Source organism: Nylanderia fulva, unplaced genomic scaffold (genome assembly GCF_048542155.1).
Source record: "Nylanderia fulva isolate GAGA-0341 unplaced genomic scaffold, ASM4854215v1 Scaffold119, whole genome shotgun sequence".
NCBI classification, from domain to species: domain Eukaryota; kingdom Metazoa; phylum Arthropoda; class Insecta; order Hymenoptera; family Formicidae; genus Nylanderia; species Nylanderia fulva.
The window spans coordinates 113,969-137,431 of record NW_028189398.1 but is presented as its reverse complement, the minus strand read 5'-3'; the positions used below and the strand labels follow the sequence as shown (position 1 = coordinate 137,431).

The 23,463-nt window shown below is 34.2% G+C and overlaps 1 protein-coding gene across 4 annotated transcripts in view; it reads left to right on the top strand.

Moving 5' to 3' along the window:
• The window catches only part of GABA-B-R2 (gamma-aminobutyric acid type B receptor subunit 2), a 61,005-nt gene that overhangs the window by 22,319 nt on the left and 15,223 nt on the right, over window positions 1–23,463 (top strand). For all 4 annotated transcript variants that reach the window (XM_085490103.1, XM_085490098.1, XM_085490090.1 and 1 more), the window contains 13 exons: window positions 9,524–9,661; window positions 9,867–10,034; window positions 10,860–11,213; window positions 12,753–12,986; window positions 16,185–16,245; window positions 17,975–18,209; window positions 18,739–18,979; window positions 19,062–19,184; window positions 19,327–19,437; window positions 19,541–19,765; window positions 20,764–20,946; window positions 22,248–22,347; window positions 22,766–22,877. In XM_085490103.1, coding sequence (XP_085346229.1) covers window positions 9,524–9,661; window positions 9,867–10,034; window positions 10,860–11,213; window positions 12,753–12,986; window positions 16,185–16,245; window positions 17,975–18,209; window positions 18,739–18,979; window positions 19,062–19,184; window positions 19,327–19,437; window positions 19,541–19,765; window positions 20,764–20,946; window positions 22,248–22,347; window positions 22,766–22,877 — 2,285 coding nt within the window. The remainder of the gene's footprint in view (window positions 1–9,523; window positions 9,662–9,866; window positions 10,035–10,859; window positions 11,214–12,752; window positions 12,987–16,184; window positions 16,246–17,974; window positions 18,210–18,738; window positions 18,980–19,061; window positions 19,185–19,326; window positions 19,438–19,540; window positions 19,766–20,763; window positions 20,947–22,247; window positions 22,348–22,765; window positions 22,878–23,463) is intronic.

Below are 23,463 nucleotides of genomic sequence, written 5' to 3'. Positions count from 1 at the left end.
TGTAATTTTCGCTTAAGTTTGAGTATAGAATGTTTGTAGCTTTTTATTTAGTTTATACATGGAATAAATTTGATTTGACAGAACAACTCTAATAATTGCTCGATGAGTTGGCCTTTTTATCTATCACTAGTTGTAAGATATAATAAAGCTGAGCATAAGTCTGTTATATACATATACACATATGTATATTTACTTGTTTCTTTAAAACAATATTAATCAATATAGCATATATACATATATTCGATTATTAATTATAATTACTAACATTTTCACAATACTAAATTAAAATAATCATGTTAATTTTCTACTCGTTTAATATTCATATTATGTTATTTATAACATCGATTGAAAATCGAATATATGTATAAAATATATGTTTAAAATTAAAAGATTTTTATGTTAGATGATAATATATAAAAGTACTCATCTTGTGGTGAATAATATTTTTGAGGCAGTATAATAGTAAAGAATTGAATAAAAAGAGAAAATTAATGTTGAAAAAAACTTATTAATTAATAATTTTTTGTTTATATTTGTGAAGTGTCGTCGTACTCGGTCGTGCTTCATTAAAAAAAGAGGCTGCACGAAGAGCGCATAACTCAGCTTAATTACTGATAAAACTTTTGTTGTTATTGACTTTTTCGTGCGTCACTCCGATGCATAATGCATTAAAATACACTCTGAACCACTAAATGTATCAAAGTTGTAACGCAATTTCGGTTATTCCGACACTTCATACATAACAGTCGCGTCAAAATGATCTCTGATTCGAAATAATGGTAACGGGGACGCGCGAACGCGAACACGTTTTTCTCTATCTATAGCGAACTATCGGGAATTAAATTCGCGGCGAAATCACAGCGGCAAGCGAAACTCGTCGCCCAGATACGACGTATTTGGATCTGTCGAATGTTTGACGGGTGAACGCATTGTCCCCTGAGAGAGAGACAGAGAGAGAGAGAGAGGGGAAGAGAGAGAAAAAGAGAGGGAGAGAAAGGAGAGAGAGAGAGAAAGGGAGAGGGAGAAGAAAAGGAGAAGGAGAGGAAGAGAGGGAGGAGAGGAAGGAAGAGGGAGGAGGGGCGAAGGGGGATAAAGGAAGGGAAAAAGAGGGGAGAGATACCCCTTTTCTCTCCTCTCTCTCTTCTCTATTCCCTTTCCTTCTTTGCCTCCATTTCTTTCTCTTCTCTTTTTCACCTCCCTCTCTTTCGCTTCTTCTCTTCCTTCTCTCTCTTTTGCTCTTTTCCTCTCTCTGCTTCACACTTGTCTCTTTTCCTTTGTCCCTCTATCCTTTCTTTCTTATTTTTTCACGCTATCTCTTTCTTATCTTTCGTTATTTCATTCGTTTCTTGTCTCGCTCTCTCTCTCTCTCTCTCTCTCTCTCTCTCTCTCTCTCTCTCCTCTCTCTCTCTCTCTCTCTCTCTCTCTCTCTCTCTCTCTCTCTCTCTCTCTCTCTCTTCGCGAGGCGCGAGAGACTTGCTTTTGTCAGCCGTCGCAACCGATGTTGCGCATCACATCGGTCGATACATCCAGGCAGCAACCGCCACTTGTATCTCAATTTCCGTTGAATTAGGAGCTATCGACGCGGGACGATTTATCGCGTTGTTTACCGCCACCGCGATGGCAGCGATCGCCGCAAGTTCCGCGGGGATTTCCCCCGTGGCGAATTGCTCGCGACGCCCTCTCGCGAATCTTCGAGAAAGCGCGCCCCCGGCAAAAACAAATCGGACGAATATCAAGCGCAGACGTTGCATGTCTACAGGGTGAATCTGAATAAGAGCAAAAAATTTTAGGAGATGATTTTTGGGGATCCCTCAGCGAACGACGAACTTCGGCAAAATAGTAGCGCTCCGATTTTAGAATTAAAAATATCGGTAATTACACCGACTAATTTTCAAAGAATAATTACTAATATTTTGAATTTCACATTACAAGTCATCCAGATCAAACATGTATTAGAAACCTATGTCATGGAGTCACTTCTTGCTATGTTTTATACTATTATAGATTTGAACGTAAACACGTATTACTGTTTTTTGCTCTGTTATACCTATAATGCGCGCACACATACGTATATACGAATCGTAATACAAATTATACTTTTATATCACAATTCTAATCTAAATTTAGAGGATAACAATGAACGTAAATATGTATTGCTGTTTTTTATTCTATTATATTTATTTTTATATTGGTCTATAACCTAAAACGCACACATACGTATATACGAATCGTTATACAAACTGTACTTTTATATCACAATTCTAATCTAAATTTAGAGGACAACAATGCTTTTTCATGTATCTTAATCCCAGAGATCTTGTGTTTATATTCATACAAAATGTATATTTTTTATATAAAGCACATAATGTGATGAGTTGACAGCTCGTCTGTCATTCGAGACATCATATTAAGATAAAAAGTGATAAAGGAAACTATAACTTTAATTATTTCTCATGTTTCAAATGAAATCGAGCTTCCCTGGGATCATTGATGTATATATCGCAATTGTAAAGGAGCATTTTTAATTCTGTCAAAAATGCGACAAAAAACTAGAAGTACGAAAATAATAATTGATCGATAAAAGAAACAATCCCAATTTGAAAAAAGAAAATAAAAACTTGTTACCTTTCTCTTTAGAAAAGTATAACTCCTGAAGGAGGGATATAAGATTATATGTTCATACATAAGAGACCCCGTCAATTTTCGACAAAGAATCATCTCTTAAAATTTCTCGTACTTATTTAGATACACCCAGTATACATACATTTGTATGTAGACTCTCTTCGTAAAACGAAGCCGCAAACATCGAGGCTTTTCGAAGTTTGTATACGCATACATACACACAGAAAGAAAGAGAGAAAGAAAGAGACGCCTCCGAGTCTCGTTCTCTATATGTAGATGTGCGGAAATTGCAGAGAAAACTTGCAGAAGTAGGAGTGCACACCGAGTCAAGGATACGCGACCGCGACTGCAACTTCGAGGGAGAAACTTTACATTTACCTTCATATATGTATACATATACATATATGGGATGTCTGGAGCTATATATACACGCGACACATCCCACATACGAAGTCGCGCATGAGTCTCGCGGAATTAGGTCCCCCTTTCATCCGCATTCGAGAGAAGTGACGCGGATTCGCGCGCACGCGAGCTTTAAATTATGGATGAAAATGTATGCGAACGCTGGGCGCTATGAGGGCTACGAGACACTTTTGCTTATGAAAAACAATGCAATGCTAGTGAACGGAGACAGAGCGGCGGTGTGAATCGCAGTTTTCTCAGAAATGAAAAGGAATTTCCCCGGATAAACAACAACAACGTATAATATTCACCACTTATATGCTCTCTTTCTCATTAATTTAGAATTTAATTGCGAGAGAAGTGTGTATGGTAAGTTCTTTTATGTCGACATAACTGTGCGTTACATTTATTGCATACACACACGCTTTCTTTCTCTCTCTAACAGTGCTTGTTGCGATTATCTAAATGAAATGATGTAGATAAACATCTGTAGATAAAACTTTGGCATTATCTTATCTTTATATAAATAATAAAAATATGAGTTTGACTTGAGATCTCATTTTAATTTATTAATTTTGTGCATGTCATCCGCATAGGCTCCGATTGCCGTCGAGATTTTATTTTTATTGTAACACAATAATTCGAGCCGAGATTAATAGTTTTTTTATATAGTTTTTTTATAAATAAAAATATTATCTGTATCTGTATCTTATTGTTAAATGAAAAAGTGTTACCTTTACTGATAAGTTATCTAGAATAATGTTCAGATAATTTGATTTAGAATCATAGCACGAAACAATACTAGTAGTAGTAGTATCGTTTAAGCAATAAACGATAAAAATATATAAATAAATATATAAATATATTTTTATATCCCTTTTATAATTTACGTTTTTTTACTGTTTACATAGGCACTCTTAAAATTATATATTATCTGTGTATATATATATATATATATATATATATATATAATATTATCTGGAAATTATCTAGATGAATCGATCATATAATTTTATCTTTTATCTAGATATATTCAAAACATAATAATCTTCATCTTATCTAACAATAAGATAAATTTACATATTTTTATCTCTATCTTTATCTAGCTAATTTTAAAATCATCCAAGTATAACACTGCTCTCTGAAAAATGTGTACGAGTTATTATCGATTTAAAAAGACTTACTTCTCTCTCGATGATATACAAGATGTAACTGAAAAAAAACATATATAGACCATAATATCAGATTTTATGATCAATTTAAAAACGATTTTTACTCAACAAAAATGTCAAAAGATATTATCATCATGTTTCCAATTTTTGCCATCTGTGATTGCCTTAAAGGAACCGCGTGAAAAATACGGAAAGGGCTACAGGAGGGTAATTCGGGTCCCTCAGCAGAACTTTTATTACGTACAATCAATAAATCTGAAAATGTTTTCTATTTTTTGACTCAAAATATATAAAAAGGTATTCTTACGAAAATTGATTCTGTATTTATATATAAGAATAATTTTTTTACTTTTTTAAATATAAATATTAGTCTTTCTTTGGATTTATACAACAATCACACAAAATTTTTGTCATATTTCGCAAGAATTACAGGCGATTTTGAGATGATTTTCATAAACATATTATTTTTTCACTATTTCATTATTTCCGCCAATTTGAATAATTGTTGTAACATAAAATGATTTATTTTTATTCTATGCTACGAAATAGTCACATAATCAAAGTTTCAATAAAAAAGATGAAAAATTGTAAAAATGATAAAGAAAACAAACCTCCTGGGGTCCCTTAGTTACCCTCCAAGGTCCTCAAGGGTTAAATTAAAATTCTATTAAATTACCTGAAATTCACTGAAGAATGTAGTTTGGTTAACATTTTAACTCTACAAAAGTTTAGTTTGCGAAAAGCTTCCTATTTTCAATCATTGATAACTTGAAAATTATTGGTGCCTCGACATTTTCAGTGACCGAAGAAGAATCGTCTCCAAATTGGCCGGAGAATTTGATAGTGTGCTTCTTCTATTCGTTTGTCCAATTACACTCTCTTTATATAAACTCTCTTTCGTTTAAAAAAAAAAGCACACGGATCGCAAAGATTCATCTGTCGGAAATTTTTTATGCACGTGAATTTTAGAAGCGTCCGCTGACCGGAATAAAGAAGTGCAATAAAATTATACTCGACACATTTTTCGATAAAACCTGGCGTGTGTGCAATAAAATGTGCATATATTTAATGCGCTGTTATCCGCATAGTCACGCATTATCCCTTCTCCCATTGCGAGCAATGGAAAAAGATAAACAGCCGTGAAACAATGATTTTTTTTTTCTCTCTCCATTTTTTATTTTCTTTCTGTCATAATTTTTTCGTTCACTGGCCCCGGAAAATCGGCATCGCGATTTACGACGCTGAGCACGCTCAGAAAAATCTGCTGAGACATCGGGACATCGACATTATGAGAGAGTCTAGACTAGACTTCTTCGAGGAAACCGACGATAAAAAGCGGAGTAGCTTGTAGTTGAAGACGGCGAGAGATTAATCGCTTCCGATTACTCGCGTCGAAAGGATATTGTGAAAAGTTGTAAATACGATCGCAAAGTGTACATACACCCAGTGAAAGGCCACCGTGTGTACACTTTGAAAGGTACACGATTAAACGCGCTGTTTTCTCTCGTACATTTTTTTATTCCTTTTTTCTTGTTTTCCTTTTTTTTACAACGATACGCACCATTGAATTTGATTAATTCAAAATAGCGCGATCGAGGGGAGAGCGATGTCGTTTGAAATTAATTCTTCCCATTCTCACGCGAGAAGAAAATCGCCGAGCTACCCTCGATGAGCTTTGCTCTCGAACTCGGAGTTTTGCGACACGCAATCGTATAATTAAGGAAACACTGTCCGTCCCTTTGCGTGTGAATCGATATCACTTTCCTCGATTTAACTCGAGGTGAATCCGGGAGTACAAAGGGTAGAAGATGCTTTTCCTTTTTCCTCCGTAAAAGTGACAGATTATCTTGCTTACAATATCCTATTGCAACAGATGTGGCAGCCTTATTGTTCTACGTCGTTAAACCAGTGCGTCTCCCCTTATTTTCGTTGCATTTGAAACGAGAGATCGGATTTCTTTTTTTTTTCTTCTTCTTCCCTGGTTTCTCTTCGAGTCTAATAGTCGACGATCGCGACTAATAAACTTCGAATTCTTTCTCGAGTTACGCGATTCTCTTTCGTAACGCAATTTTCCGAGGGAAGCGGATTTTTATCTATGCCGTGATGTATCGGAAATCAATGCAAAATAAAGAGAGACCGTGCAATAAAATGCGCGAGAAACGGAATCGCCTAGCCTAGCTAGATAAATGTTTGACAAATTTCAAAAATTTTTAAGAATTCGCGTTTTTGCGAATTAAAGGATCATCCTTCAGTGAACGATGAACTTCGACAAAATAGTAGCGCCCTCATTTTGGAATTAAAAATATCGGTAATTACCGACTAATTTTCAAAGAATAATTACTGATATTTTGAATTTCACATTATAAATCATTCAGATCAAACACGTATTGGAAATCTATGCATACATGGTCACTTTTTGCTAATATTATTACAGATTTGAACGTAAATATGTATTGCTGTTTTTTGTTCTATTATATTTATTTTTATATTGGTCTATAACCTAAAATGCACACATACGTACAAATCGTAATACAAACTATATTTGTATATTACACTTCTAATCTAAATTTAGAGGATAACAATGCTTTTTTCATTGATATTAATCCCAGGGATGTTGTGTTTATATTCATACAAAATGTATATTTTTTATATAAAGCACATAAAGTAACGAGTTGACAGCTCGTCTGTCATTCGAGACGTCATATTGAAATAAAAGTTGATAAGGAAAACTATAATTTCGCAATTATTTCTCGTTTTTTATATGAAATTGATCTTCCCTGGAATCATTGATGTATGTATCGCAACCCTAAAAAAGCATTTTTAATTCCGTCAAATTAATGCGACAAAAGACTAGAAGCACGAAAATAATAATTGGTCGATAAAATAAACAATCGTGAAAAATTCCCTTAATGAAAAATAACAATTGGCGCGTGACGAAATTATAAAAACAGAATGCAAGAGAGGGGAAAAAGGATAATATAGCAATGAGGTTAAAAAAATATTGCTTAAGCGACGACAAAAAATTGCGCACAGTTTTTCTCTATTTCAAAAAATAATCTCAACAGATTGAGAAATATTTCAGGCTCTACCCATGATAAATTTAGTGTCTCGTATCCTCGGAAAGAGAATAGACTCAATTCCGTTTTTCTGCGACCAACCAGAATTTTTATATTTTCATCCGTGTAATTATATCCCATTACATCTTGTCTTCGAAATGGGGTCATCTGCTCATCCGCAACGTGCACAAAAAGAAGAAAGTGGCGATAGCTGTTGGAATCAATTTCCAACGTGAAAAAGAACACTCGAAAAATGGTGCTGATATAAAAGGAGCATAATGTAGACTTGAACGGAATATGTGCGACACTGATGAACGTCCGTCGCGGAAATAATTCACAAATATATGAAATAATTCGAAAAATCATTTCATTCCGTTCGCCATTTTGACAATTATTTCAATCGCACCAACACTTTATATTCTCGCATGTTAAATATTTATTCTAATAAAAATTTTAAATGAGGAAAAAAGTTTCACGGAAAGATTTAAAATATCAATGAAAAAATTATACCCTCATTTTTAGAATTTTCCATATATGTTTAGAATACCCTAAATATCTTCTAAAATAGGCGCTAAACGGAATCTCTTGTCTTAAGAGTGGAATTCTCTTAAACATTAGTATCAAGTACTTCTAATTTATAGAAAAATGTAAACAAAATAGGGTTTATTTTTATATTAATAAAAAAATATATTATAGCATATAGACAAAGAAGAATAGAATTTAATCTTTAATTTGAAAGTATATTTTTTTTATTCAACATTCAAGAATATATTCTTCTTGGTTGAATTATATATAAAATGTTTTTATTCAAGCAAGTTCTCTTTATTTAACGCAACATAATCCCATTTTCCAAGATTTCCGCGTTGAAGTTAAAGATATTTTCAAAGCAAGAATTTCTCTTATTTTTCTGTGCATGTTACTTATTTGTAAATACTTCTCTGAGTGCTTCAAGTCTTTTTTCTCGAGTCACTTAACTTTATCCATTCTCCTAATATTAACTTTATCCATTCTCCTAAAAAACTAAAATTTCAGTGATAAACACTGCACTGCGGTGTAAATTACAACACTATATACGTTGCTGCAACAATATAACGCTAAATAAACGATCCGCATAAAAAGGTATACAACCATTTGTTATTACCAAAGAATATAGTCTTAGTTTTAGTGCATGTTCTAGAAACACTTAAGAATATCCATAATATAGAGATTTTATGGTATACGGTTCCCTTATTTCGAGAATAGAATTTTCTCGGTGATACCATTTCTATTTTTATAAAGAAAAGCCATTATATTCTATTAATAATAATTAAACTTTTTCTTCAAAGATAAATAAAATCAGTATGTTTGCGCGCGTTTATTGATATTACGATTTTTATTCTTCGCGAGTTTTTGCGTTAATCTCTCTATAATTAAGATAATGTCGAAAGCGTCCCGATAATATTCATCCCCCACCCGATTTGGCATAACTCTACCCTTCGCTTTTCTCTATTTTCCGGCTGTACCCCAACACAAACACTTGTTGATTCTGCAAATATCAAAGAGAGTTTTCGATATAAGAAACGATCACTTTCTATCTCGATGCAAACATTCCGTGAAAATGTAAGCGAAGGAATACATTAAGCAAAAAAATGCGTATAATATATTTCAGATATAATACATTTAACTAGTTAAAATATATATTAAATATACAGAGAGGGACAAAAGTTTTGGAACGGTAAAATATCTCAGAAAATATTGATTTAATAAAAAATATTTCAAACAAAAAGCGAGTAGGGCTCAAAAACTATTTGGTGATGATATGTTTGATTTTGAGATGGAAAAAATATTTTATTATAATGTGTGAAAATCTCTCGACTTTTCAGCTTTAAGAATATGTATGAATATGTAAAAAAAAATAAGAGGGTTTCTGTTTAAGATTTTCATGTTGACCTTGACCGGGATTTTTAACTTCATCCCAAGATCAAACAGATATAATCACCTAATAATTTTTTTTAAGCCCTACTCCTTTTGTGTTTGAAACATTTTTTTATTAAACCAATATTTGCCGTTCCGGAACTTTTACTCCTTCCTGTATATTAAGTATATTTAGATGAGATTTTTTTTAAATAATTTAATATTTATGTACTTAACTTTTTTTCGTTTGTGGAAGTATTTCAGATGAACCCTTTTAAACTCTTGAAATTGCTTTGAAGTTTCAAGTTGCACTCTTTTTTCAGAATTATCTATTAACGAGGGAGAAAATTGAGAGCGATAAATCATCGTGTGTTGCAGTGTAGCGCCGCCGTCGGGATGAAAGCCTTCTTCGACATGATGCACAACGGACCGCACAAGGTGATACTCTTCGGCGGTGCTTGCACACAAGTCACGGACCCGATAGCGAAAGCTTCGAAACACTGGCGCCTTACGCAGGTAATGCAATGGTAAAATGTCGTCGTAAATATTCATGACGTACGCCAGAGAGTCCTCTTTCCGTCCTCGCTTATTTGCATACACACGCACACATACATACACGTACATATGTACACGGAAAAAAGATTCGTATTAGATGAGATTCGCGAGAGAGATATGTGATTCCTTTATCAACATTTTCGTTCTCTGTCTCTTACTGTTGCAGCTCAGCTACGCGGACACCCATCCTATGTTCACGACCAATAACTTCCCGAATTTCTTCAGGGTAGTGCCGTCCGAAAACGCCCTGAATGCGCCAAGAGTGGCGCTGTTAGTGCATTTTAATTGGACGCGGGTCGGCACAATTTATCAGAACGAGCCTAGATACTCACTGGTAAAATCTCCCGAATTATCTCTGCAATATAAAAAAAAGTTCTAATATGACGAGTGTAACTGAACAAACATATACGAAACACCCTATCGAATTCTCTGGCCAATTTAGAGATGAATTTTCCTCAGTGAAAATGTCGAGACACCAATAATTTTCAAGTTATCAATAATTGAAAAAGAAGCCCTTACAAATTAAACTTTATAGAATTTAAATATTAATAAAACTACATTCTTCAATTAAATTCAGGTAGAGTTTACTTTAATAAAATTTTAATTGAAGACTTAGAAAAATGGCAAAAATTGGGAACATGCAAAAAATATGCTTTTCCAGTTACACCCTGTATAGCGAAATTAAGGAAGAAAACAAGAGAAAAACTATAGAAAGTTAAAAAATGTCCTTCTCTTTAAAACGTCTCTTGGAAATGTAATTAAAGTTGATTTGGCTACGAAAAAGAGAGAAAGGAGAGAAAGAGACTTAATGCATCTTACGAAAAATGGGAAATCTTAAAGAAATGTCAAAACTTTCTACGTATTAAACATTAATTAATGAAAGTGATGAAAAAGAGAAGAACAGCGGTTCCCAACAATCGGGTGCGATTTGGGCAAAACGAAAGGGTTAATTAACGCTCTTCGTACGCACGCTCCCGGCTGATGTATATGCAAGCGACTGTTTCATTTACATTATAAATGGAGATTCGTCGTTGCTGTTACGGCTCGTTTGAACGAGCTAAACGCGCGAATGCGCTTACGTGATTAGCGTTCAGAATTTCAACTAACGATAACAAAGCCAATAGTGCTTTCAAATCACACCTTTTTTTCGTGCACCCAGGTGCACAATCGTCTGGTGGTCGATCTGGACGAGAACAAGATGGAGCTCGTGGAAACGCTGAGCTTCGCTACGGAAGTTAAGACGGCGCTCGAGAAGTTCAAGGAGAAGGACGTGAGGATCCTGCTGGGTAACTTCAATGAGGCGTGGGCCAGGCGAATATTCTGCGAGGCCTACAGATTCGGTATGTACGGCAGGAAGTATCAGTGGGTCATCATCGGGACTTACACCAGGGAGTGGTGGTTGCGTCCGGACGGTGGATGCGATCCCGCCGAATTGTCCGAGGCTCTCCACGGTGTCATCCTGGCGGATCTGTTGCCCCTGACGACCGAAGGACAGCACACCACGTCCGGAATCGTAAGCGAATGTGATCGTATATATGTCAGTTCCATGGAGATAAGGAGATACGGAGGGATCATATAGGGTTTGTTCTCTATTGCCGCATTGCTGAACTAGTGCACACTGGTGCAATAAGTTAAAGTGAGATAGGTATATTTTGTTTCACTCCAACCTACCGCACTATAGTTCACCGGTGCAGCTACTCGTATAAAGAGCAAACCCATAGTTACAAATTCTGTCTCCTAAGACGTAAGAGGAATTAAATCACAGTTATCTTGCTTAAGAGCACTATCAGTTCTCGTTTTATATTTGCATTAGCATTTTTCAATGAAAACCAATAATAAAGAGTAAAATAATAATAATTTAATTCCCAGACAGCACCATGTTCAAAATTGGCGCATAACTTTTGAATATCACATCATAATAAGATTTCTTAAAGGATTTGTTCTTTATTGCTGCAGTGATAAACTAATGCAATAAGTTAAAGTCAGACAAATATTTGTTGTTTCACTTTAACTTATTGCGACAGTCTGCACTAGTTCATTAGTACAACAATAAAGAACAAACCCCATGATTTCTTAAAGATGTCTTATGCGTCAATTTTGGATATAGTGCTATCTGGGAATCTATACTTTTTCAGTGATAACCAATCAGTAATTTATTTTTATTTTAAAATGGGGTGATACCCTATTAAATACTTAGTTGATTGGTCAATTGAACATAGGACATACTTTCTGATTCTAGTTAATCGTTAGTCATTTAGGCACTGGCCGATATAACTTGTGTCCAATTGCATCCATTTGGGCCTTTTCCGACAAATAATTCTCTTTACGTCTTTAAAATTAAGTATATCACACGAGACAAAAGTACAGGCAATAGGAATAATATAATCTCCGCTCTTGATGGATGTTTTTTATTTCCTGTTCTTATTGTCTGTACTTTTGTATTGTATTAGGCCTTATATACCTCATCTATAGCGCTCATATATGCTTCCTCTAGTTCTTCTCATCTTCATGATCGGTTTTCGATTAAAGTCGTGTGTAAAAGTCGTTCCGAGAAGCAAATTGAGTCCCATTCGGTTATCTAGATTCAAAATTGCAGAATCTAAAAGTCGGTACGTAGCAGTTTTATAAAATGCTCACAGTTTTTTTCTTTCTTTTTTTTTATAAAAGTGAAAATATATCTTCCAATCTCGAGCACGGAAACGCGACGGAATATTGCGTCTTCCGCCGCATAAGTAGCCCGAATGTGATCTTGAAAGGATTACGGAAAAATCGACTCGAAATTGGCGGAAGAATCCGTAGATGGGGCGTAACGCGACGGAGCAGAGTGACATATTTCGGCATACGTGTATACATGTATCAAGTGTGTGCGCATATCTTTCAATATAGAGTTGTCGAGAATTACGTTTAATCGCGCCCGGAGCGATCAGGAGTGCTCAATTGGAATAACGCCATATATACATGTACATGGCGCCTCTTTGAGACTCGAATCGTCATGACGCCTGTTGCTTGTCTTGATATGCATATCTTGATGCGTCCTCCCTTTCTGCCGCAGACCCCGGATCAGTATCAGGTCGAGTACGACTCGAGGCGGGGCAACGAGTACTCCAGGTTTCATGGATACACGTACGACGGTATCTGGACGGTCGCCCTGGCTGTGAAGCATGTCGCGCGCAGGATACGGCATATCCATCATAACCAGACTATATCCGACTTTCGGTATAGGGACGTATTATGGGAGCGACTCTTCCTCGATGCCCTCAGGAATACAAGCTTCGATGGTGTCACGGTAAGCTGGCCCCGCCTTGTTGCAATTTCGCGCCCGGCCATCCTCCCCCTTTTATCCCTTTCCGCTCTTCCTCTTGTGCGCCGAATACGGGCGTCGGGTAATGCCATTTGACATAAAACTCTTGGCGCTAAAAACGGACGTTGTTATGCGGAGTGTCTCGTAACCGACAAGTCGTAAAAAGCCTTAATGATTTTTCCCGGAAATTATTTTTGATGAATTATATACATATTACAAATGTACACGGGGAAAATATTATGGCAAAAATTAAAATATGATTTCTGGGATCGTGAAATGTACGTGCAAGGGAAATTATACGGTATTTTGATTCAGCAATATGCATATTATATTTTATATGAAAGAATATATTGTAATTATTCAAATATTTTGATGCATAAACAAAATGCATTGTTAACAATCAAGCAAATGCATAATTTATAATTTTTATTGTGACAAATATCTCATTGTCGTTATTTCATTTTTACAATTAAAAGAGAATGTATTTTTTTATAGATAATAATTTATATATTATGAAATTTTCTTTGTCAAGTTTGTAACTTGTATTTTTTTCCAATCAAGCATTTACAATTGCAATTCTTTTTCTAATTGATAATACATATTTCGAAACTATAGCTCTAATCTAAAACATGTAACTTTATGTTTATATCTTAACATCCCGATTTTTTTAAACGAGAAACAAGAAACTCGAGAAGTAAACTTGTAGAAATTTTTTTTTAATATTATAGTTTGAAAATTCTCCACATTTGTGTATCGGTTCCTAAATAGTTCCGTTCATGATAAAAAATAAATGTGATAGACTTGATTTTTCCTCCGAATATCAAACTGTAAAGCTCTGATGGAATATATTCTTAAAATATATTGAAGAAAAATAATTTTCTTTTGATAGATAGGTTCCGAAATAGATTCTTTTGTGGTAATGAATAAATTTTCACAGATTAATATCTTTTTCTTCTGGATTTTAAATCATCGAAATTTAATATGAAATATATTCTAAAAAATGTATCAAAGAAAAATAATTTTCTTCTGATAAATAGGGTCCTATATAGTTTCTTTTGTGATAATGAATACATTTTTACAAATTAATATCTTTCCGATATCATTCTTCTAAATATCTAACCATTAATGTTCGATGAACATATTCTGAAAATATATCGAAGAAAAATAATTTTCTCTTGATTTAAAGTGTTTTATTTATTTTTTTTCTTAATAATGATCGAGAATATATCTATTTAGTAGAAATGATGAAAAAGAAACAGAATATTTTTATTTTGCAGTTATGTAATTATGTTTAGAGTAATACTTGCAATATTTTTATTCGGTGTAATCGTCTCAATAAAAAGTCTCGAGAATTTTTTATATTAGCTACGAAGATACATCTCTCTCCTGTATACAGGGTGTCCCATAGGAAATTGCTGAAACTAATCAGCTATCACATATATTAAAACTTGACGATCCTTCGGCGTGACATGTTGACCATTTCTCGTACTTTCAATCGTTTGACTTGTATATATTTATAGTTTAATAATTATCGACAGTATTACTAATATGAAGATTTAATATTTAATGATAAATATTTGTTCATTTGAAAAGGACCACAACCACATGGTCGAAACGTAGTGAATTTAATAAACGAAGTATTACGCTAGTTTTTTGGTCGATTATTTCTACTCTCCTAATCAGCTATCATTTTTTAATGCATGCAGAAAGTGCAGTTTTTAATGGATATAAATAAAATGTTTGTACACTAGTTTATTTTATTGATAAAAATTATATTGATTTTATTGAAAAAAGTGCTAATAATCACATAAAATCATATAAACTAATGATAAATATTTTCAACAGTGCCAGATTTAATAGCAGCTATTAAAAAGATCGTCAATAACATCAAATTCGAAAATATTTATCATTAGCTTACATATGTGATTATTAGCACTTTTTTCAATAAAATAAACTAGTACATATACACACATTTTATTTATATATACTTTTCCTCTTTCCAACACAATTTTTGTTTTCTGTTTCCTAATTAATAACCGCATGCTTTAAAAAATGACAGCTGATTAGTTTCAGCAATTTCCAGGACACCCTGTATATATATATTTTTTTTCATAAGAGAAGAAACATTTCACCGAGATTATCACCTCTCGCCCTTTTAACGACAACTCCTGTATAGCTTGGAGCAAAATATTTCTCTCTCTCTCTCTCTCTCTCTCTCTCTCTCTCTCTCTCTCTCTCTCTCTCTCTTTCTCCGCGGTCGATTGATTCGCGTCACTTAAGTTCCAAGTTGCTGTCTTAGTATTCGTGTCGCGAATACACAGAGGTATAACTTCGCTGTTGCCGCACAATCGCCCTCGGGAGGAAACTCGTTTAAAAGAACGAAGGGAAGAGAATGAAGACGTTTATAAAGAAAAGCAAAGATTGGAGAGCGAGTCTTTACGCTTTCTCATTAGACAAGCGACAACCCTTTGCATCCGATCGGGTCCGTCCCGAGGACGACGAGGCTGCCGGGCACTTTACGCCCTTCTTTACGAGAGAGTGAGGCGTTTTGCTTTGCTTGCGTTCTCTCCAGCCATAATCAACATCCGTGGCATTCGCGTGCTGCACTTGACCGTCTTTTCGCGTCCGAGGCTCTGTCTCAAGTGCGCGCATCATTTTTCTACGCGTCCTGCAACCGTATACCGCTTTGAATTTAATGAGTCTTTTTCTCGCTTTTTTTTTTAATATACGACGCAGTACATACTTTGCCGCAGTCGAGCACGTTTTAGCAAAAAAGGGATGTACAGACGTAGTATCGTCTCATATATATATATATATATATATATATATATATATATATATGTGTGTGTGTGTGTATGTATAGATGTAACGAGAGTAGCAATAACGAAGCCAGGAGAAAGAACGAGAGACCGATTCTGGCGGTGAACCGAATTGAAATTAAAGCGAAATCAAAAACATGACAAACCACCGGACGAGTTAGTGGGGCAAATTGGCATGAGTCGATGGCGTATCGGTGAAGAGCGCGCTTTTGTTTTAAAATCCGATTCGCCCGCCCTATCGCCTGTGGTACAAACACTATCCTACATGTACATATACATACATGTATATGTTTATATATATATATATATATAGATGTATGTATAAAATAACGCGAAATGGATGTGAGAAATGTAAAATTTGCAGGGCCCGGTTCGCTTCTACGATAACGAAAGGAAAGCGTACATTCTTCTAAAACAATTTCAAAGTAAGTAAGTTGCTCACCTCTTAAGACATTGGCGCAGGAATTTTAAAAGTTACAAAGTACCTATTTCAAGCTTTCGCTATAGCTCGGTAATTATTACAGGGAGAATTCAAAAGAGAAATGTATTTAAAAAGTTTTCTCTAATAAAAGTTTTTTTTTCATATTATGTTTTACGCGAAATGTGTAATTGTACGAGTTAAATTTTCTATTAAAAATTATTAATCGAATTAAGCTATTTATTTTAAAGCAATGATGTAAAAAAATATATAATATTACATAAAAAATATGTAAAATTACATAAATAATAAATGTAAAAGTACGCGATAAATATTGAAAAGCTATAGGTACATTTTCATCATTTATCGTGTAATTTTATACTTATTATTTATGTAATTTTACATATTTTTATATAATATATAATATATTTTTTTACAATGAATAATGTACAATAAATTATGCGCGCGGATCAATGAATATTCTCACAAATTTGTCTTCAAATCATAATGAAAATTTGATAAACTTTGAAGATAAAATTCACGATAAAAAGTATCTAAAAAATTGAAAATATAACGAAAATATATATGAATGTTGAAAGTAAAATACTGTGCTACACTTAATCTCGTTGAACGCGATTTATTTTATTTTTATGATCCGTCAAAGCGCAGCAATTTTATTACACCGACATGCATTTCCTTTTATAATCAGAATTTCGCGATTAGAAGGAAAAATTTAAATTGATCCGATTCGACGATAAAAACATACAGATATCAATTTTTTAGTGGAATAGGTGCTTTAATTTAACGATAGAGAAAACGTATGTATTATATTAGTTTACATTACCAAAAATTATTTTAAATCAGACAAATGTTTTTTATAAATTTTTGAATGCTGTAAATCATGCCGCAAACAAAATGTCACCAGCACGTCAGATTTCCAAAATAAGTGACGTTAATATGTAAAAAATGGTTTTTTGCGATGTGAGATTCTTTTTTTTTTTTTTTGTAAATAATTAATGTTATTTTGAAATCTTATCTGTCTGATCAAATATCATGAATTGTTCATCCCTTATAAAATGCATTGCTTTTATTTCAATATTCTGCTTTTTAGTCATGTTATAAAAGAGTAAAGCTAAGAATTACTTCTTATATAGAGACGCTGTTAAGAGAAAAAAAAATTTTTGAAAAAAATTATTTTACACGATATACACCTCCTTCTCGGTCATAGAGCCAAACGCGATGTTATTGCGAAATTAAGTAAGAAAATTGAGGAATTTGGGAATTTTGTATCCTGTGATTGGGATCTCAAACATTCTCCTTGTTCCTCTTTTAGCTTCCCCTGTAAAGAAATAGGCGAGAAAAATATTGATCCGTAAAAAATTATTTTATTAAATCCTTCCTTAACATGGCTAGAATGTAAATTATCGAAATAAAAAATGTATAATATAAGGAATAAATAATACATTCATGACACTTAATCAGAATTTTCAGAAACGTTAACCTTATAAAAAAATTTCAAATATCGCAAAAAAGTCATTTTTCGCATGTAAACCTCATTTATTTTGGAAACCTGACGTGCTGGTCAAAAATTGACTCGCGATATCATTTTCAGCATCCAAAAATCTATAAAAAAACCACCTTGTTTGGTTTAAAATACTAAAAAATTTTTTATAAACTAGTGCTATCTTACGAATCGCGCCCCCGATTCTCAATTTGTCGACTCACCCTTTTTTTAGACGGTAAAGAGGTAAACGTAGGCGAGTACGATAGCATAAGCGGCGTTCTGGATCTGACCAGAGGAGACGCGCCGCTGTGGAACGGGAGACCCCCGCCGAAAGACCGGACGGTTCGCATCATCGAGCACTCCACCGTGGACATCACTCTGTACGCGGTGCTAGCCTCGGCCGCTAGTGTCGGTATCGTCATGGCATCCATTTTTCTTGCCATCAATATCAGATACAGAAATCAAAGGTGATCGAAAGGCCATCGCCGTAATACGTAACAATTACATATCGCGCATACGTATGTACAGAGTGTCTGGTAATTAACTGATCAGCCGAAAGGGGATGGTAGATTGGATCAAAACACTGAAAATAACAGTCTAATAATTAGTGCCAATTTAGCAAAATGGTACAGGACTTTTCTTTTCAGTTTGACCCAATCTATCATCACCTTTCGGTTGGTCAATTAATTACCAGAGACACGTGTATATCTATAAAAACACAGATCTTCCACATACATTTGTGGGTCTAACTAAAAAGAAAAGTCCTGTACCAATAATTATTGCTAATTTAGCAAAATGGTACAGGACTTTTCTATTCAGTTTGACCCAATCTATCATCTATCACCTTTTGGTTGGTCAGTTCATTACCAGATACTCTGTATATGTACAAAAGCACAGATCTTCCACATACACATACATACATTTGTGGGGTTTCCTCCCCTTGAGTACTTTGCCAAGAGGCGAACACGCTTTCACGCGCGAAATTCAATATTGCAGATACATCAAAATGTCATCGCCCCACCTCAACAATCTCATCATTATCGGTTGTATGCTGACCTACAGTAGCGTTATCTTTCTCGGACTAGACTCGCAATTATCGAGCGTGGCGGCGTTCCCATACATTTGTACGGCCAGAGCGTGGTTGCTGATGGCCGGTTTCTCGTTGGCCTTTGGCTCCATGTTCTCGAAAACGTGGCGCGTCCACTCCATATTCACCGATGTGAAGCTCAATAAGAAGGTAACGCTCTTCCCGCATCGATGATGCAAATGATATTCGCGCTTAACAGACTCGTTTGTATGCGTGTGTATGTGTGATTTAGGTGATAAAAGATTACCAGTTGTTCATGGTGGTCGGGATATTGTTAGCTGTCGATCTCACAATCATGACGACGTGGCAAATAGCGGATCCGTTCTATCGGGCGATTAAGCAAATGGAGCCTTACGTGAGTAAGAAAATTAAAAATGCCGAAGAAATATATATCGTACGCTTGCTTATAAATTTCGGCATTTTCATTCTTTTTTTTTTGTTTATTTGGAAAAAACTTTTCTCGATAACTCGTGAGGTCGCTCCCTCGATTTTTGCAGCATCATCCCTCCAGCGACGATATAATAATCATCCCGGAGAACGAGTATTGTCAGAGCAATCAAATGAATATTTATCTGTTTTGCATATATATATACAAAGGCCTTTTAATGGTAAGTACTCGAGCCATATATACATATATCGCTTCGCGGATGAATAAAACCGGGTAAATCCAATAGATACTCATTCGATTCAAACCCTGCGGGGTCTTTTCAGATATTCGGTGCCTTTCTGGCATGGGAAACGCGTCACGTTAGCATACCGGCATTAAATGACAGTAAATACGTGGGAATGAGCGTGTACAACGTTGTTATAATGTGCGTCACTGGCGCGGCTATAAGCTTCGTGCTGACTGACAAACAGGACGCCATGTTCATAATGTTGGCGGTGTTCATTATATTTTGTAGTACAGCCACTCTTTGTCTGGTTTTTATTCCTAAGGTACGTTCCTATTTCACTCTTGTCCCAAATAGCAAAAAGGGGATCCTTCAGCGAACGACGAACTCTGACCAAATAGTAGCGCCCTCATACAACGCACGCACACATACGTACGAATCGTAATACAAACTATATATACTTTTATAAATGAGACTTCTAATCTAAATTTAAAGGCTAACAATGCTTTTTTTCATGTATCTTAATCTCAGGGATTTTGTGTTTATATTCATACAAAATGCACATTTTTTCTATAAAGCACATAATATGATGAGTTGACAGCTCGCCTGTCATTTGAGACGCCATATTGGGTAAAAGAAAATTAATAAAGAAAAACTGTAATTTCGTAATTATTTCTGATTTTCATATGAAATTGAACTTTCTTGGGATCACTGATGCATGTATTGAAATCGTAGAGAAACATTTTTAAGTCTGTCAAATTAATGTGACAAAAAACTAGAAGTACGAAAATAGTAATTGGTCGATAAAACAAACAATCGTGACGGATCCCCTTAAGTGTCAAAATGGCGTACGCTTATTACCGAGGGTGTGTCTTATTTACATGCTGTGTAAAAATTGTTTGATCTCGGATAATACTCAAAGAGATTATTTGTAACAATTAGATGCTTTTTTGTCCCACATCTTCAAACTAATACATGTATATTATATGTATATTAAATCTTATGTCAACAAGAGTCTGAAGAGTCAACTTGTTCTAAAGTTCTCTTCTAGAATTTGTTCCGATTATTTATATAGCGTATAAATCTGTTCACTGAAATTATTCTCTCTTGCACTTTTCTTACAACACCTGTTTGTAACAATGTGTTTCACACATTCTTCCTCATTTATTCGAGATAAATTATTTTGCTATAAATATATACACCTATACACGTTCTTAGAGGAGAAACTATAGTGCACGATAATAAACGTGTCTATCCATCTTATCCATCCTCAAAATGAGAGCAGCGAAGTCAAGTAAGAGTAACTCTCTTGGGGATTTCTAGGTAATAGAGTTACGCAGGAATCCGCAAGGGGCGATAAATAAGCGGACAAGGGCGACTCTGAGGCCAATGCTGAAAATACGAAGGGACTCGACAGTCAGTGAGCTCGACGAGCGTTTGAAGGAGGCGAAGCTAGCGAATAAAAAATTCCGGAAGCAACTGTTGCAAAAGGATTCCGAGCTTCAGGTAAGCTCTTTCCGTCCATCAAACTTTCAAATCGTATTACAGTAAATATTACTCCGTCGGGGGAGTTGCAAAGTTCTAAACGCGAATGGAGCTACGTTACGTATAGAACCATCTTTGTTTCTTCAAACTCTGCGACACAAAAATCCAAGGAATCGGACTTCCTTTAATATATCCAACGTTACAAAATTAAATTTCCTCCAGAGAGGAAGATATATATATATATATATATATATATATATATATATATATATATATATATAATTCCTTTGCGCGATTCCTTGATTTTTTGACGACGTTGACAGTTTATTCCGCATGTATAATGTTTGACGTAAATATTTCATTTATCGAATAAATACATCACTTATTGTTATTTATTAAGAAAAAAATAATACATTATAATTTTTATTGAAAATAAAAATCGAAGCCAATCACTTTTGCCATCGACAGTTATTATTTTCGAAAACTTATACGACAGAAATACTTCGCAAATATATTTTGAAATATACAAAATGGTGTTTTGACATTATTTATAAAATATTATATTAATAAATAAATATTAACATTATAAAATATAATAAATCAGAACAGATGAGAGATATTGATGCTACAATTGGATATCATATAGCATAAAGCAGAATTAATAAAATTAAATAAAGATGAATCAAAGTAAATCTGACAAATATGTAGTGGAATTAAATGAAGGTAATTTAATAATACTGATTCAGCAAATCTATATTTTTTAATTGAATCAAATTTTATCATTGACAAAGTAGATTAGCTTGTAGTAGAATTTAAATTGTCAAAATCAGAATCAGGATGATACTTGTCATTATATTAACGCATAAAAGGTTAAACCTTATGAATAACAAAATAAAATAGAAACCATTTTACATGAAAAATAAAAAAATCGTGTGCATTATTTTATCGCGCTAAAATATTCCTTGACGAAAAGGTTGCTTTAATAAAATACTCGCGTCGATTGAGGGATCCGAGGGTTGATGACGGTCTTCATTCGATTAACAGAAAAGCGAGCGACGTACCTCATCTTTTCTTAATCCGGTTATAAATAATTATAACACTGTGTTATTCCATATAGTTTGCCCTCTGAGGATAACAATCTAAAATTATATATTCCAACGAATGTTAACTCCCAGGACACTCGTTTACGTTTATGTAATACTTAATCTATCTTAATGTGTTGCATTATATCAAATATGTATGCTTCGGCGCGCTGAGAGAGAAAGCGAAAGAGAGAGAGGGAGAGACATACTTATACTTCATTGCCTTGCGCATTACTTCAGGGATTTTTAAAAAGAATGGGCGAAGAAACTGCAAGTGAAACGCAAGAGACGGTCGACACGTTGCCTGTTCCAAAGCCAGAAGAGGCCGTTAAAAGGGAAGGTAAATATTTTCGTTCCAATATTTTTCCCTCTCAAAGTATTCAATATCTCGATTTATTTATAAATCAAGGATATCATTTCTATTAGATTGAATAAAATATTTTCTTTCACGTATCTGTTAGATAAAATTAAAAAAAGCGAATATACGTGGGTGTATGTATAATATTAAACGCATAGTTTTTCGAAGTAACACACTTTATCGATTAAAATAGTTACACACTACCGCTTCAATATATTTTTTTATCTAGAAAAAGTTTTTTTATACTAATTTTTTTGTGAAACATTATTAACTTCTATTTTGATTTGAAATCAGATATAATGGAAAAAAACGTATACATATTGTTTTCTTTGAACCGGCCGATGCGAAAATAAAATAATTAAATTATTCCACCAATAATTTCGTTTTATTTATTCCATAGGGCCATCAGTAACTACAGAAACGACTGATGTTTCAATGTCCATATGCAGCTTGAACTCATCAACCGTTTCGCAGCCGGAGGGCGATTACGTCAACGTGGATCAAGTAACAAAGTACGTTACCACGTTTGATATTAAATTTCACCTTTAGATCTCAATCCTTTTTCCTAAATGCGGAAATCAATCTCTCTCACTGCTTGTATATACGAAAGACTTGACAAAAATAATCAAGTGCTAAGATAGACGATATTTGAAAATGCAATATAATAATATTATCGAATAATTATTATTAAAGCCGAATTATACATATATAATAAACTATGAATATACACAAGGTGTAATTTGTTAATGGCAGATCTCTGGGATTATCTGGAGACAATTTTTTCCTCGGCAAAAATGTCGAAGTACCAGTAATTTTATAAGTGATTGAAAATATAAAGTATTTCGCAAGTATTTCGCTTTTGGAAATAAAATATTAACAAAATCACATTCTTCAGTTAACTTTAGGTAGGCTTTACTTTAATAAAATTTTAATTTAATTGTAAAGATTACAAAGATACATAATAAACAAAAATTGGAACCATGCAAGAAATAATGGCTTCCTATTTTCAAATGCTTTTGCCATTAACAGATTGTAGGTCTGGGATACCCTGTATATAATAAATCAAATTAACAAAATTACAGTTCGAAGATACATGTT